At 44.5% G+C, this 13,727-nt stretch overlaps 1 protein-coding gene across 1 annotated transcript in view; it reads left to right on the plus strand.

Annotated features, from left to right (window-relative positions):
- Positions 1-7,647: 7,647 nt before the first annotated feature.
- Positions 7,648-13,727, plus strand: part of NEURL1B (neuralized E3 ubiquitin protein ligase 1B) — a 78,071-nt gene continuing 71,991 nt past the window's right edge. The window contains exon 1 of the mRNA XM_060240584.1: positions 7,648-7,897. Coding sequence (XP_060096567.1) covers positions 7,867-7,897 — 31 coding nt within the window. The 5' untranslated portion in view covers positions 7,648-7,866. The remainder of the gene's footprint in view (positions 7,898-13,727) is intronic.

The following is a 13,727-nucleotide window of genomic DNA, read 5'->3' on the forward strand; positions in this document are numbered from 1 at the left end:
GCAAGGAGTTTCAACTGACCATTCAAACACTGGAAAGCTAAACTACTTGAGCACCACTCCATAGAAAAACATTGCAGCACAAACAAAGTTGTAAGGAAAACATGGAATAGATTTTCCATGAAGGTCTCTGGATCCAAACAGACTACTCTGGGAATAGTCTTTCCCCCCTCCCCCTCCTATCTTCCCCCTTCAAAGCTCAGAGACTACCAAAGTTCCTAGCTCCTTCTGCCTTGTCTTTGCCTGCTTCAACAGGAAGCTCTTCTGGGCTTGCAAAGCTGCAAAGAAAATGTGGAATGGGTTTTCCTGGACGCAGAGACCTTAATGGAAAGCCCATTCCACATTTTCTTTGCAGCTTTGCAAGCCCAGAAGAACTTCCTGCTGAAGCAGGCAAAGACAAGGCAGAAGGAGCTGGGAACTTTGGTAGCCACTGAACTTCAAAGGATGAGGACAGGAGGGGGAGAGGGGAGGAGAAAAGAGCTGTGGGCTTGATTAAAGCCCGAGGTGGGCCATAAGTTTGACACCACGATCTAAGAGATGATCAAGTGTCTTGTCCCTTCCATAAAACACAAATTTCAGGCTTGTGGAACCTCAGTTTACCTCAAGATCATGCAGGGAAGGGAGGAGATCTTTAACCTTTAAACTTCAGTTTTATTTTGAAACTAGACTTTCTGTTTTGTTGTTAACATTTGAAAGCGAAAAATAATAATCTTTTTAAAAGGTCATATCGTTTCTCCTTTAATGCTAGTGACAAAACAAAAGAACCCTGTTTTGAATAGTGACAATAAGTGGGGGCTGACGAGTTAAAAGCCCTTTCCCTTCTCTGCACCATGACAAACTGAGGCTGCATAATGCTGCAGGTTTATTGACAAAATCGAAGTTACATGACAGGTACATCGTTTTGGAACTTTGTCTAGCCTGCCCCTCCTGTTCTTTCCTACCTCTTGTTCTTCCAGCTTTTAGCTCTTGCAAACTTTATGCCCCACCAAGAAGCGCTCCCAGACCAGTTATTTATGGGCAATACTGTCTAAAAATACTACATGATACAAGATCATGGAATGCTGCATGCAGCAGTTGTGTCCTAGCACAAAACTAGACTTTACAGTATCCACAGGTATGACCCACTGCAACCATTTCAGAGGTTAACTTGGGCCATTTAAATATGCCACAATGTGGTGGGAACAGTTGCTCATCTCCCCTTACCATGCCTTTTCAAGTGCTTAAACAGCCTCCCATAGCCCTTGAGAAGCACCAGAGGGGGGAGAGAAAAAAGGAGCAGCTGATCTCAGTGCACTGCAGACCTGATCAGAATTGGGACCTCACGGCATATTTAAGTTGCCCAAATTCCAAAATGGCAGTGGCATCCAATGGGTGTGACCTGTGGATCCTGTAACATCTCGTTTGGCCCTTAAAATCAGTTTTGTTGTGTGTGTTCCCACTGTAAAAGGCTTGGGAAGCGTTGTACTAGACATTTTACTATGTTTTGGTTTCTTCCCCATCCCTGATTTGCAGCTAAGAGGGTCTCTTGTAACTTTCATTGACGGGTAGTTGTATCCTGCAGCCTTGTTTTATTTTGATATATTTTGGCCCTTCTTGATCTGTTTAACAATCTAAAGGTACCTACTGTGGAACTTCTCATATTTTGAAGGGTGCATTAATATCTCCACCCGATACATTATAAGCAGAAAGAGAAATAACGTCTCAGAAGTTTTTCATGTAAATGCATCATGGAGAATAAGGAACCCTGAACCAATCGTTGTTGTTTTTTAAAGAACCTTATTTAAATTGTGTTTGGCATTCATTAGAATAATAGCTTATTACTTTTCGGTGACTTATGCTGATGTTCTTCCAGTTGCCTAGTGTTTATATGAATGTAGTTCTGCTGGGAACTGCCAAGACGATTTACTGGTACTTGAGCCTGTACTATCTTTTATAGCACCCAATTTTTATTCTAACATATCTTGGGACAGGAATAATCTTATATTACTTTTTCCCTCCTATGGCACAAAGATGACTCGCCATCACTTCTGGTCTCCTGAAGTCACCTGCTACACCTAGTTTGCTCTCCACTTCCCAAGAAGAATATAATAGGGGCAAAAAAGTGGGTTCAAGAAACAGGAAATGATACCATCTGCTCCCACGTAGTGGTACAGGAGGAGAAATGGAAGATTTTCTGCTCCGTAGCCCCAATAAAGGATATCTGGGCAATGAGAGTGGGATGGGAAGGGTTATGGGTGCAAAGCTCTCATTCAGCCCTCAGTCTGGGTGCAGCCGCCCCATTTGACCATTTTGGTACAATGGAGGCAGAAGAGTAATTGATCGTCTATGCTCCACATTGGTGTAAAACCACAAAATCTGAAAGGAATGTAAGAGGCACTGCTTTTCTTCCCCTTTACGTTGGAAGAGTGAACTGGATAGATGTTTAATTTTTCCAAATAAACATTGCTCTGGCAAAATAATGGAACTACACAAATTCTCAAGGAAAGATTTAGAGAAAGGCACTACATTTATTGCGTTTGTTTCATAAAGGTATGTTCTGTACTTTGTGTAATTATAAATTGGATTGTTCCTCTCTCGTGTAAACTTCTTCCAGCAAACCCCGCCCCCCCAAATATGGAGATTACCCCCCCTCCTAACAAACAGTTCTTAGATGAACAGCATTTGACTTCACTATTGGATGCAAAACAACATGGTTACATTCCTAGGATCCTTCTGTTAGTGCACACAATAAATAAATACTTCTACAGCACAATAGATCGATTAAAGCAACATAAATTCTCCGGTGATTTATTCTTCTTGATGAAAAATACAAAGTAGCAATGTGGCATTTCCTTGCAAGCCTCAAAGAAATAAATGGGGCTTGTGTGGGAGCAACTCATATAATTGTTCCTCAGGAAAGCAAAAGTGAGCTGCTATTTAGAATATGGAAATCCAGCTGCAGAACAATATAATTAGATCTGCCTCACTTCCCCAGAAGTGTGAATAATCTGAAGGAAAGCCTCTCTTCTGAAAAGCAGCTCCTGCCTGTGCTCTCTAATGAGGAGTGTTTTCCCATTCCTCTTCTCTACCCTACCTTCACACACTTCCCTTCCTAAAAGGGAACACATTTCAATCTTGGCTTTTTTGCAGGTTCTGTCTTTGACTTACAGCAACCAAGCTCATGGCATATGTAGTGCCCAAATTGGAGGTTGCCTCTTTTTAAAAAAAGTTTGCATCAAAGATTTTCATGGTGGACATTAGCCTTGTGAGGTGTATCTGCTTGCCATGCTCAGCCAGATTCTTGGTGGCATGAAGAATAAAAAAAAAATACAAGCAGGTGACCCACAAGAACTTGCAGGGGGCATCTCATTTTCCCCTGGATCCTCCTCCCCATTATTTCCTCTTTGGCAGCCCTCATAGCCTCTCTCCTTTTCCTGCTTCCCTCTCTAGTACTTGAGAATTATATCTCAAAATATTTATAACAGGTTAGGCACCAAGCCTCTCTGCCCCAACACCCCACTCCATAATTTTCCTTATAAATGTGTATCAGATGATTCCCCTCTAATTTGCATCTGAAGAAGTGAGTTTTGACACGAGAAAACTCATTATGTTAGTCTTAAATGGGTCACTGACCTTTCTTTGCTACAGTAGACTAACACCGAGGTGGTTTGCCTTTGCCTTCCTCTGCAGAGTCTTCCTTGATGGTCCCCCATCCAAGTGCCAACCCGATGAGATTGGGTTGCACCTCACCATTCCACATCCATATATTCTCATGTACAACAGACTATAAGCCATAATGAAAACCACAGAGTACTTTCTTTTGCATTAAGCAATAGTTGCGTAGCTTTTAGATTAACCAGATGCTCTCTGTATTAGGCTTTTAACATTCATAAGTGGCCAATAAGGAGCAATTTGGAAACTCCATCTCTCAATTCCTTCCCCCTAATTCCGTATGCTTTCTGGGATTTGGGAAGGCTAATCCCCACATTTCCCCCCTTTAACGGCTTTCTATATTATGTCCCTTCTGAGATACTCAGCCTTTGTCAGGGCGGATTTCAAGTTTTTTCCGTCTTCATTAATTTATTAAGTCCTATCTTTCAGCATAGGCAAAAAAGCATCACGATATAGCCTGATCTTGTCAGAGCTCAGACGCTAAGCAGGGTTGGTACTTGGATGGAGACTACCAATGAAGACTCTGCAGAGGAAAGCAATGGCAAACCACCTCTGCTTCTCACTTAAGGTCACTGTAAGTCGGCTGAGATTCCTATCCATATGGCTATCCCTGATGTATCCAGAGAAAGGAGGAAGCTGTACATGTTTACTATCTACAACAATATTTTAGGCAAACTTTCAGTTTCTTATGTTAAAAGTGTGCATGTGACAGAATGAGCAGTTTTTAAAGCCAGTTTTCAAAAATCATCCTACACTGTATATAGGAGAACATGAATATGATGTGAGTGAAATGACCAACATTAAATGCAGTATACATGCAACAAAAAAAGAGAGAGAGAAACATTTTTACGTATTTGAAAAAGGTGGTGCACAAATCTCATGAGTAGCAGAGCTCGCAACCTACTAGAATGACTTTAAAGTAATGTCAGGCAGCTCCATTCAGTCCTATGACACCGTGAAGACGAAGACACTTATCATGGTAGAAAATTTCATGAGCCAGATCCCACTTTGTCAGATGTATCCGGTGTTGAACATGTGAAGCTGCCTTATACTGAATCAGACCCTGGGTCCATCAAAGTCAGTATTGCCTTCTCAGACTGGCAGCGGCTCTCCAGGGTCTCAAGCTGAGGTTTTTCACACCTATTTGCCTGGACCCTTTTTTGGAGATGCCAGGGATTGAACCTGGGACCTTCTGCTTCCCAAGCAGATGCTCTGCCACTGAGCCACCGTCCCTCCCCTAAATTGCATTTAGTTAGCAGATTTGCATTTAGTTAGCAGATTTATACCCAGGTTTCACATAGCAGGGAGTGTGGAGTAAACTTCAAACAAAACTATAATTGATCGACTTTGTGTGCTGGTATTTTTTTTGCAAAAATCACCCCACTTTTAATTAAGGATCTTCAGATATGTCAGTTTTGAAGAAAATTCTCTTTGGAAAATAGAATGATTGTATAGTCACTATTTGCATATTAAACAGAGTTCCATTTGCCATCTTCTATTCAGAGTTCTTGGCAGTCCCCGTCAGAATTCTAAAGCTACCAGCTATAAAGATGCTTGGTTTCATGCACCAAAACGGACCTATCTTAATCTGGGCCTCCTGCATGCAGCCTCGTTGTGATTACACCCGCTGTGCATACATGGCATGGGTCCTAGCAGAGGCTCCGCTCAAGGACCCTCTGGCTTGACAGGAAAGGTCGAAGTAGGTAGAAAGCACAATATGCAATTACTCTAAAGCATCTTTAGCATGCTTATTATAAATATGTGACGTTTAAACCAACGCAAGTTACTCTTGAATGAACCGGATAATAGGTTAGAACTGTAATCATACTCTGATTTTGCACAGGGCAAGAAAGAGACCAAGCAAGTCGATTCCAGCTCTCAGCCATCCTACAACACTGTAGAAATATCTTCTTTAAAAACCTAGTGACACTATTGTGTTCCCACCCCTCCTTTTAAAATCCACACCCATACATTCAGTATTGGGAGGTGTGGGGGTTACATTCTATGCATGCTTGGGATCAGTGTCTAAGGGTGGAGGGGCCACAAGCTCACTAGGTTGCCTTAGGCATCGCCTCCTCTTGTCTGCAATATGGGATCTACGCTATAAGGTGGTAAGGATTACAGAAAGAAAAATCTACGGGAAGCGCTTTGGACACTTACAGTTCTAATATTATTATTACCATTATTATTCTGTAAGGTAACGAGAGAGCCAGCGAAATTCTCAGTTCGCCGCCTTCACTGGTTAGTAACATCCCGTCCAATAAAATTCTGACTCCCTACTTTCCTTGACAGTTCAGCAAATTCAGCTTCCTTAGGTCTTTATGCTTTCTGCGGCAAAATGCCCCATTATCTATCAGACTTAACCATTCCAAGTCATCGCAGGGCATTTATGTTGGCTAGCCTAAATGCGTTCCCCTCCAAAGTTTTACAAGGGAGATATCGAGTCCCTTTAGGCAACAGACTCTGTTCCTGCGGAGCGAATATTCCCGACTCAATTCAGCATATATTGCTTGATTGTCCCTTTTATCATAATCTCCGTAAAGCTTTATTTTGCAAGCTTTTTTTCTCCCCAGATCAGTCTATTCTGCCACCCTGTTATTATTCATGGAATGATACTGAGGGGGAGGTTAGCGAGGCGGTGGCAAAATTTTTGGCTGACCTCCTTAAATTTAAATCCGACCATGTATGAATGCATCTGTAAGCTTGGTTTCATTTTGATTTTATCTCCGGTGTTTACATTTTTTATATTCTGCGTATTTTTCTTTGCGACTGTTACGCCATTAAAGGTTTGGGATGGTGCGGTCTAAGGGTGGAGGTGCCACAAGCTCGTCTGCAATATGGGATCTACAATATGTCTGCAATATGGGATCTACGCTGTAAGGCGGTAAGGATTACAGAAAGAAAAATCTATGGGAAGCGCTTTGAATACTTACAGTCATATTATTATTATTACCATTATTATGCTGTAAGGTAATGAGAGAGCCGGTGAAATTCTCAGCTCGCTGCCTTCACTGCTTAGTAACACCCTGTCCAATAAAATCCTGACTCCCTACTTGGACGGTGGCTCAGTGGTAGAGCATCTGCTTGGGAAGCAGAAGGTCCCAAGTTCAATCCCTGGCATCTCCAAAAAAGGGTCCAGGCAAATAGGTGTGCAAAACCTCAGCTTGAGACCCCGGAGAGCCGCTGCCAGTCTGAGAAGACAATACTGACTTTGATGGACCGAAGGTCTGATTTAGTATAAGGCAGCTTCATATATAGGAGGGATGGTGGCTCAGTGGTAGAGCATCTGCTTGGGAAGCAGAAGGTCCCAGGTTCAATCCCCGGCATCTCCCAAAAAGGGTCCAGGCAAATAGGTGTGAAAAACCTCAGCTTGAGACCCCGGAGAGCCGCTGCCAGTCTGAGAAGACAATACTGACTTTGATGGACCAAGGGTCTGATTTAGTATAAGGCAGCTTCATATGTAGGAGGGATGGTGGCTCAGTAGTAGAGCATCTGCTTGGGAAGCAGAAGGTCCCAGGTTCAATCCCCGGCATCTCCACTAAAAAAGGGTCCAGGCAAACAGGTGTGGAAAAAACCTCAGCTTGAGACCCCGGAGAGCCGCTGCCAGTCTGAGTAGACAATACTGACTTTGATGGACCGAGGGTCTGATTCAGTATAAGGCAGCTTCATATGTTCATGTGTACTTTCCTTGACAGTTCAAGTTCAGCCACCAGCTTGACGAGAAACGGAGTCGCCTCTGGTGCCCAGCGCGGCCGCCCAGGCCTCCTCTTTCCCGGAGCAGCGACGAGCCGTCGGGCAGCCCGAGAGAGCCGAGGCTGCCTCTGCCCGCGCTCATTGTGACGCCACGGCCGCCTCGCCTCCCTCGGGGCCTGCAGCGCCGCGGCTTCCCCGCTCCCTTCCCTTACGTAGGACGAGGCAGACTGTTGCCAACTTTCAAACAATGCGTGCGCGGCGGACTCCGCCCCGGCTGGGCGGGGAGGAGGGTTGGGCGCGGAGCCCTCGGCCAACCCCTTGGAGGCGGCTCCGGCCGCGGGGAGCTCAGGACGCGGCTGCCAGCTTCAGTGCGGGGAAACTCCGAGCGAAGGCAAGAGCGGGCGCCCCCCCCCCCCGTCCCCGTCCCTGCTCCTGTCAATGGCCCTTCAGAGCGCCGGGCAGCTCCGGGCTCCGAGAGCGTCGTGCGCCGAACCCCTTTGCGCGGCGTGAGCGACGGAGAGAGTGATGGGCAACACAGTGCACAAGACCCTGCCAGGTAAGGGGGCAGTAGGGAAAGGCAACGACCGGCCCTCGTGGGGGAGAGCCGGAGCCGTCTGGAGACACCCCCCCGGCGCCTCGCCTTGCTTCGCTCCTCGTGCTCTCCGTGCAAGGGCTGGAGGGGGCGCTCTTCCCCCCTCTCCCCGTGCCGTGCTCCGGGGAGGGAGGCGCCCCATCGCATTGGGAGCGGTTGGCCCGGCAAGAGGCTCGTTTGTGAGAGCAGATGCCGCCCCCCCACCCCCAGTTTCGTGGCCGCACGTGCTTGCTCCCTGGCCCTCCCTGTTTGTGCTGTCGTCTGTCGGAGATGACAGGATACCTCCGGCAACTGTAGCTCGTCCTCGCGCTGTGCTCATGGCAAGCTGTCAAATCCAAATTGCATGGCTGAATATGGAAGCTGGGTTGTTGGAGGGAGGAGAACTTAGCCATGCATTTGTCTGTCTCCCCCCCTCCCCTTTTCCTTTGTGACTTGTTGAAAGGAGGGGGGGGGGAAACATACCCTCCATTTGAAACCGTTTTTTTCTCGAATCGTTACAGAATGGAAGAGCTTGATTTAAGATACAACGATCTCTTGTAGGGGTATTCTAATCCTTTCTGACGCTCAAATGGACCCCGCGTTCTCCCCGTGTGCGCTTCACTGTTGTGTGCAGAGGTAGCGGCTATAGAGATGTGAAACGTTGGTCTTCTCTGGTTTTGTCCTGGAACCTGGGCAAATCCTCGCGCAGCCCAACCCACATGATGCTTATTCAAAAGGAAACCCCATTAGGAGGGGAAGTGGCCACAGTTCAGCGGTAGAGCACCTGCTTTGCATCCATCCATAAGGTCCCAGATTTAGTCCTGAGAATCTTCAGTTGAAAAGGTTTTGAGAAGGCACAGCCTTCCCTTACAACCATGAGGAGCTGCTGTTAATCACAGCAAACAGTGCTGGACTTAGATGGACTGGTAGCCTGATCCATGATGAAGGCGTTTCCTGTATTCTTAGAGAGGAAAGAACTTTACATATATTGGTTTAGCAACGTCTTATTAGATTTATTTTTGAAACCCTCTGTGTTCTGTGAATATATCCCGCACGATGCCGTGTACTGCCTAACAGATTGCTAAACGTTGTGTGTATTTGAAAGACTCTGATCCTCAAGTACATGTGCTTGGATGAGATCGATAGGATTTCCTTCCAAATCAATCAGCTTGGTTTGTGCTGAGGATGAGGTCACAGGGACTGCAAGGCTGGGGCAGACACAGGGAGAGAAAGCTGTTGCTTTGTAATGGGCATGCTTGGTGGATTAGGCGTTGAAGAGGACAGATGCTGAAATGGGTAGCCTTTGTTTGATGGCCAAGCCGAAGACAGAGCTGGACAATGTAGAAGCAGGCGGGTTTTCTTGGACAGAATTGTTTTGTTCTTCCTGTTGGACTGTTTCTGCATAGTAGGAAAAAAAATATATGCTTTTAAAACTTCAGGCCCTTCTAGGGTCCAATCCTCTCCCTCACTCCAGAATTTAAATAAAGACCTTTAGCAGCAACTGGGGTAGATCGTGATCCCCTGCAAACACAACAAAAGAATAAGAAATTGAGTTTCCACATGAAGAGACACTGATGCGATTGAATAGAGAGAGCTGTTGGCCTTCCTTATGAAATCTTTGCATATGTGTGTTGAGCTTTATTTTTCCTTCCAGTAACAAACAAACAAACAAAATGATTTGAAAGCACATCTGAAATTTGTTTGGCGCAGTCAATGGTTTTATTTAAAATAAAAGCTGTATTGCCCTAATATAATAAAAAGCAAATATTCCCTTCCTGCTTTTTCTAATTGGGACTCCCCTTCACCCTTTTGCAGCAAGAGCAGTTGGTTGACGAAGAATTAACAGTGCTATTGAATTACTGGTTGGAGTCCTTTTGAGAGTCGTTTCTTCAGCTGTTTTCTTTGCTTTCCTTTGGAGCACTCTTAACGTGTTGCTTGTGTGGTACCAGATAACTACTACGGCCACATGTATACTTCCAAATTGTGGTTGTCCCACCATTATGAAGCTCTCTTCCAGCACAGAGACAAAACCCATGCCTGAACTTTTTCAGTAACCTTTTGATAGTTCAAGTTTAGGAGCAAGGGTTTCCAAGTGTGCTGTCTATAGCTTGTTTTTTTTAGCTGATTGATAAACACACAGTTTGTCACATGCATATTCTTCAAAAGGCATAGAGATGAGGTTTGCTTACAAGTGCGAATAAATTATCTATAGCATTACCCTTTGATCCAGCAGAGAGGATATTATTTCATCTATACAGTAGCCACGGTATGTAACGTATACTTGTGAAGCTAGTAGGCTTGAGGTGCATGAAAAGCTGAGTCCAGGTCTACAAGCTTTCAGCTCAACAACTTTAGCCACAGACGCTCCACCGTCTTATTTGCAACAGACCACTTATGTGTAAAATGATCTATTCCTGCTAACCAAGGGATCAGGATTGATGTGTTTTCACATACCTCTGCAAATGAAAAGAGATTACTAAAAAAAAACCCACTCTAGAAATACATTTGACAGTATCTTCAAGCCTACCATCTGAAAGAGCGACACACAATCCAATCCTAGGCAGACTGAGTTAGGTGTGTCTCAACCTACTGAAGCTGGAGGAGCTACAGACTAGATGAGATCAGGCGGAAAGCAGCCCTGTTGTAGAGTGGAATGGTCACTAAATCACAGAAATGTGGAAGACAGGGAGGGAGGGTGGGTGGAAGAGAAGGAGGAGGAAAGCTTTACATCATCATGTGACATGGAAAGAGCTAGAAGGTCTCTTAATGTAGACACACATGCACACAATGCATAAGGGTGAAGAGGTGATAAAGGCTTTTTCTGTCATTTTGTTAGGCTTAACCACTTATCTTTACCTAGCAAGTTTTTCAGTAGAACAAGCTACACAAACATTAATGTTAATAGCCGGGAGTTTAACATCCTTGACTTATGCAGGCCCTGTGCTGTTATCTAGCATAGAGCCTTCTCATGCACTCACTCTTTTGAACACACATTTGTCTCTGGAATTGCATGGAGTTACTTTTGCAGTGATCATAAGTCATTGTTTGTGCGCATGGGCTTGTTTGGATTCCATTCTGAACTTGATTGCCCAACTTGCAACATTCATGCCAAAGAGCAGACGATTTGTCTTCCTTGCTTACAAATATTGCCCTCTTCTTATTTGGTTCACACTTTTGTCACACAGTATGTTTATACAAGAAATAAGATCAGAATGTTCTTATTTAGGTGCAAGCAGTTAGTTCCTTAGGGTGAAAATCCATTTCTCCATTTTGTTATGGGGGAATAGTCATATATAGTTTATGACATGCATAATTTTGTTTGTCTTAAATTGAACTGTTTTGTACCATTAAACCCCTGTTCCGCTCCAAACTGTGGTATACTGGGATTGTTGTTTACAAATGTATTTTGCTGCTATTTTGCTCTATCGAAGAGAAATCAAAATTTTAATGCAGAAACAAGATAGCATTAAAATGGCACATTATTTCAAAGAGAGGACTTATCTAGAAATACATAGACACAACACTTATAAATACCTGAGATCTAATAACAGTACCTGTGTCTCACATTCTCCAGATATGCAGAATTGTGTACATATTTTTAACACAGGTGATCCTCCTGATGAAATGGCCATTCCAGACCATAGCATGTCTTAGCATTTGTCTGATACTGTTGCTAAAGAGCTGGAGACTCTGCACATATTTGGTTCCTGGGTGACTTCCCATTTGAAAACAACCATGGGTGTTCAGAATGATTTTGTGACTGATCCATTGTCCTTAGAGGTATTGCTCTCCCTTTCTGTAGAAATCCAAGGGATTCCTCCTTTACACCGCAGCAGAAGGTACTCTTTCTTGTTTAAGCAAAATAGTTTCTCTTTTCATATCATAGGGACAGCAGTACTTTTTAGACAACATAGGACAACCCGGACTAATGTTATCCAAGCATTTAAGCAAAATTTTATTATCCGTTAAAGGTCATCACCACTGGTTTCATTTTTGTTAATTTTTCTGGCTTTTTGGCATTAGAGCTGAGGTTTGAAGCTTGACAATTCCATTTAAAGAGAATCCACATGTGCCATTCTCACTTCCATTCTGAGAGAAAGAAACCCAAATAATAACAATTTCTGATATACTGTCAGTTTTAGTGGGCCGTATTGGGGGGAAAAAATCAAACAATATGTAATCCTTTCCCTCTTCTACACCCCTATATTTATTTGACTTTAAGAACATAAGAGAAGCCATGTTGGATCAGGCCAACGGCCCATCCGGTCCAACACTCTGTGTCACACAGTGGCAAAAAAATTTTATATAAACACACACACTGTGGCTAATAGCCACTGATGGACCTGTGCTCCATATTTTTATCTAAACCCCTCTTGAAGGTGGCTATACTTGTGGCCGCCACCACCTCCTGTGGCAGTGAATTCCACATGTTAATCACCCTTTGGGTGAAGAAGTACTTCCTTTTATCCGTTTTAACCTGTCTGCTCAGCAATTTCATCGAATGCCCACGAGTTCTTGTATTGTGAGAAAGAGAGAAAAGCACTTCTTTCTCTACTTTCTCCACCCCATGCATTATCTTGTAAACTTTAGATATTTGGGTACTTACTTGAGGTTACTACTAACTGTTCTGCTCCTAGAATTCAGAAAATGTTTTAAGGGAGGGTCTTGATTTCAACTTTTGCTTGACCTGCACATTAACAGGTAACATGCAGAAGATGAAGGCAATTGTCATATTAACAGCAGTGGCACAGTATTGGAATGTGTAATGCAGCAGAGCTAATGAAATGCTATTTCTGTATTGGGGATGGTAGTGAAGAGATGTTTGAATGGAAAGAACTAACAGAAACGGCTCCTTTAAAACAGAGTGGTAAAAATTGCTTTTATTTAGATGATGTCTTGCAGATCCATGAGGCTTGCTTCTCTTAGGCCGTTTTCGCACTAGTGTTTACTCCGGCGTAGCACCCCATTTACCTCCGGATCTTTTCCTGGTTTTCCCACCTGTTGCTCCGGCGCTGCGGTTTGCTCCGGCGCTGCAGGGGTTTCACGCCGGAGTATCTAGATCCACCTCCTTCCGGAGTTTTTGAAAACCTCCGGATCCACTCCGCGGAGTTTTCTGTGGGAAATCCATCCACGCCGGATCGACTGCTGTGTGGGCGGCACCCTCTCCCTTTCCGTCCTCCCACCCCATCCACCCCCTTGGCCAATCATCAGCCTTTCGCGGCGCTTCCCCAAAGTGCCGGCACGGCCATTTTTTTTTTAAACTTCACAGTTTTGCATAATAGCGATATTTCGAAATTAACAAATAGAAAAAAAAAAACCCTCCTGGAATAGCCTCAATTGCCACTTCAATTGGTTTCGTTAGAATTTTTTTTTATTATTATTGACTTTAGTTGCGTTATTTCGCTGTTGCGTTATCTCGATAATGCGAAAACGACCATTGTTGGGGGGGGGGGAATCTAGTGCCGGTGCGGGCCAAAGCGTTCATGTGTGTGTGTTTTAAAAAGGGAATGCCTCCCTCAGCTGTGCCACCAGGATTTCTGGACCTGCACAAAATCGCCATGTATAAAATGGGAAGTTGGAGTCCTGCATTCTTCTCCCTGGCTACATTCCGCTCAGTTAGAAAATAGACGCGAGCTCGCTCTTCACACGCGCCACAGAAGGGGAAGGAGAGAATGGGGTGGGTGGGGGGAGCTCTGGCAGCAGGAATCAGTCAGGTCCCCGTTGCAAGCGCCAGCCGGGGAGGGGAAAGAGAGCGGAGGAAATCCCAGCTTCGCCACCCGGGAGGGAGCTGCCACACACACACACACAAACCCTT

Source organism: Heteronotia binoei, chromosome 5 (genome assembly GCF_032191835.1).
Source record: "Heteronotia binoei isolate CCM8104 ecotype False Entrance Well chromosome 5, APGP_CSIRO_Hbin_v1, whole genome shotgun sequence".
Classification (NCBI taxonomy): Eukaryota; Metazoa; Chordata; class Lepidosauria; order Squamata; family Gekkonidae; genus Heteronotia; species Heteronotia binoei.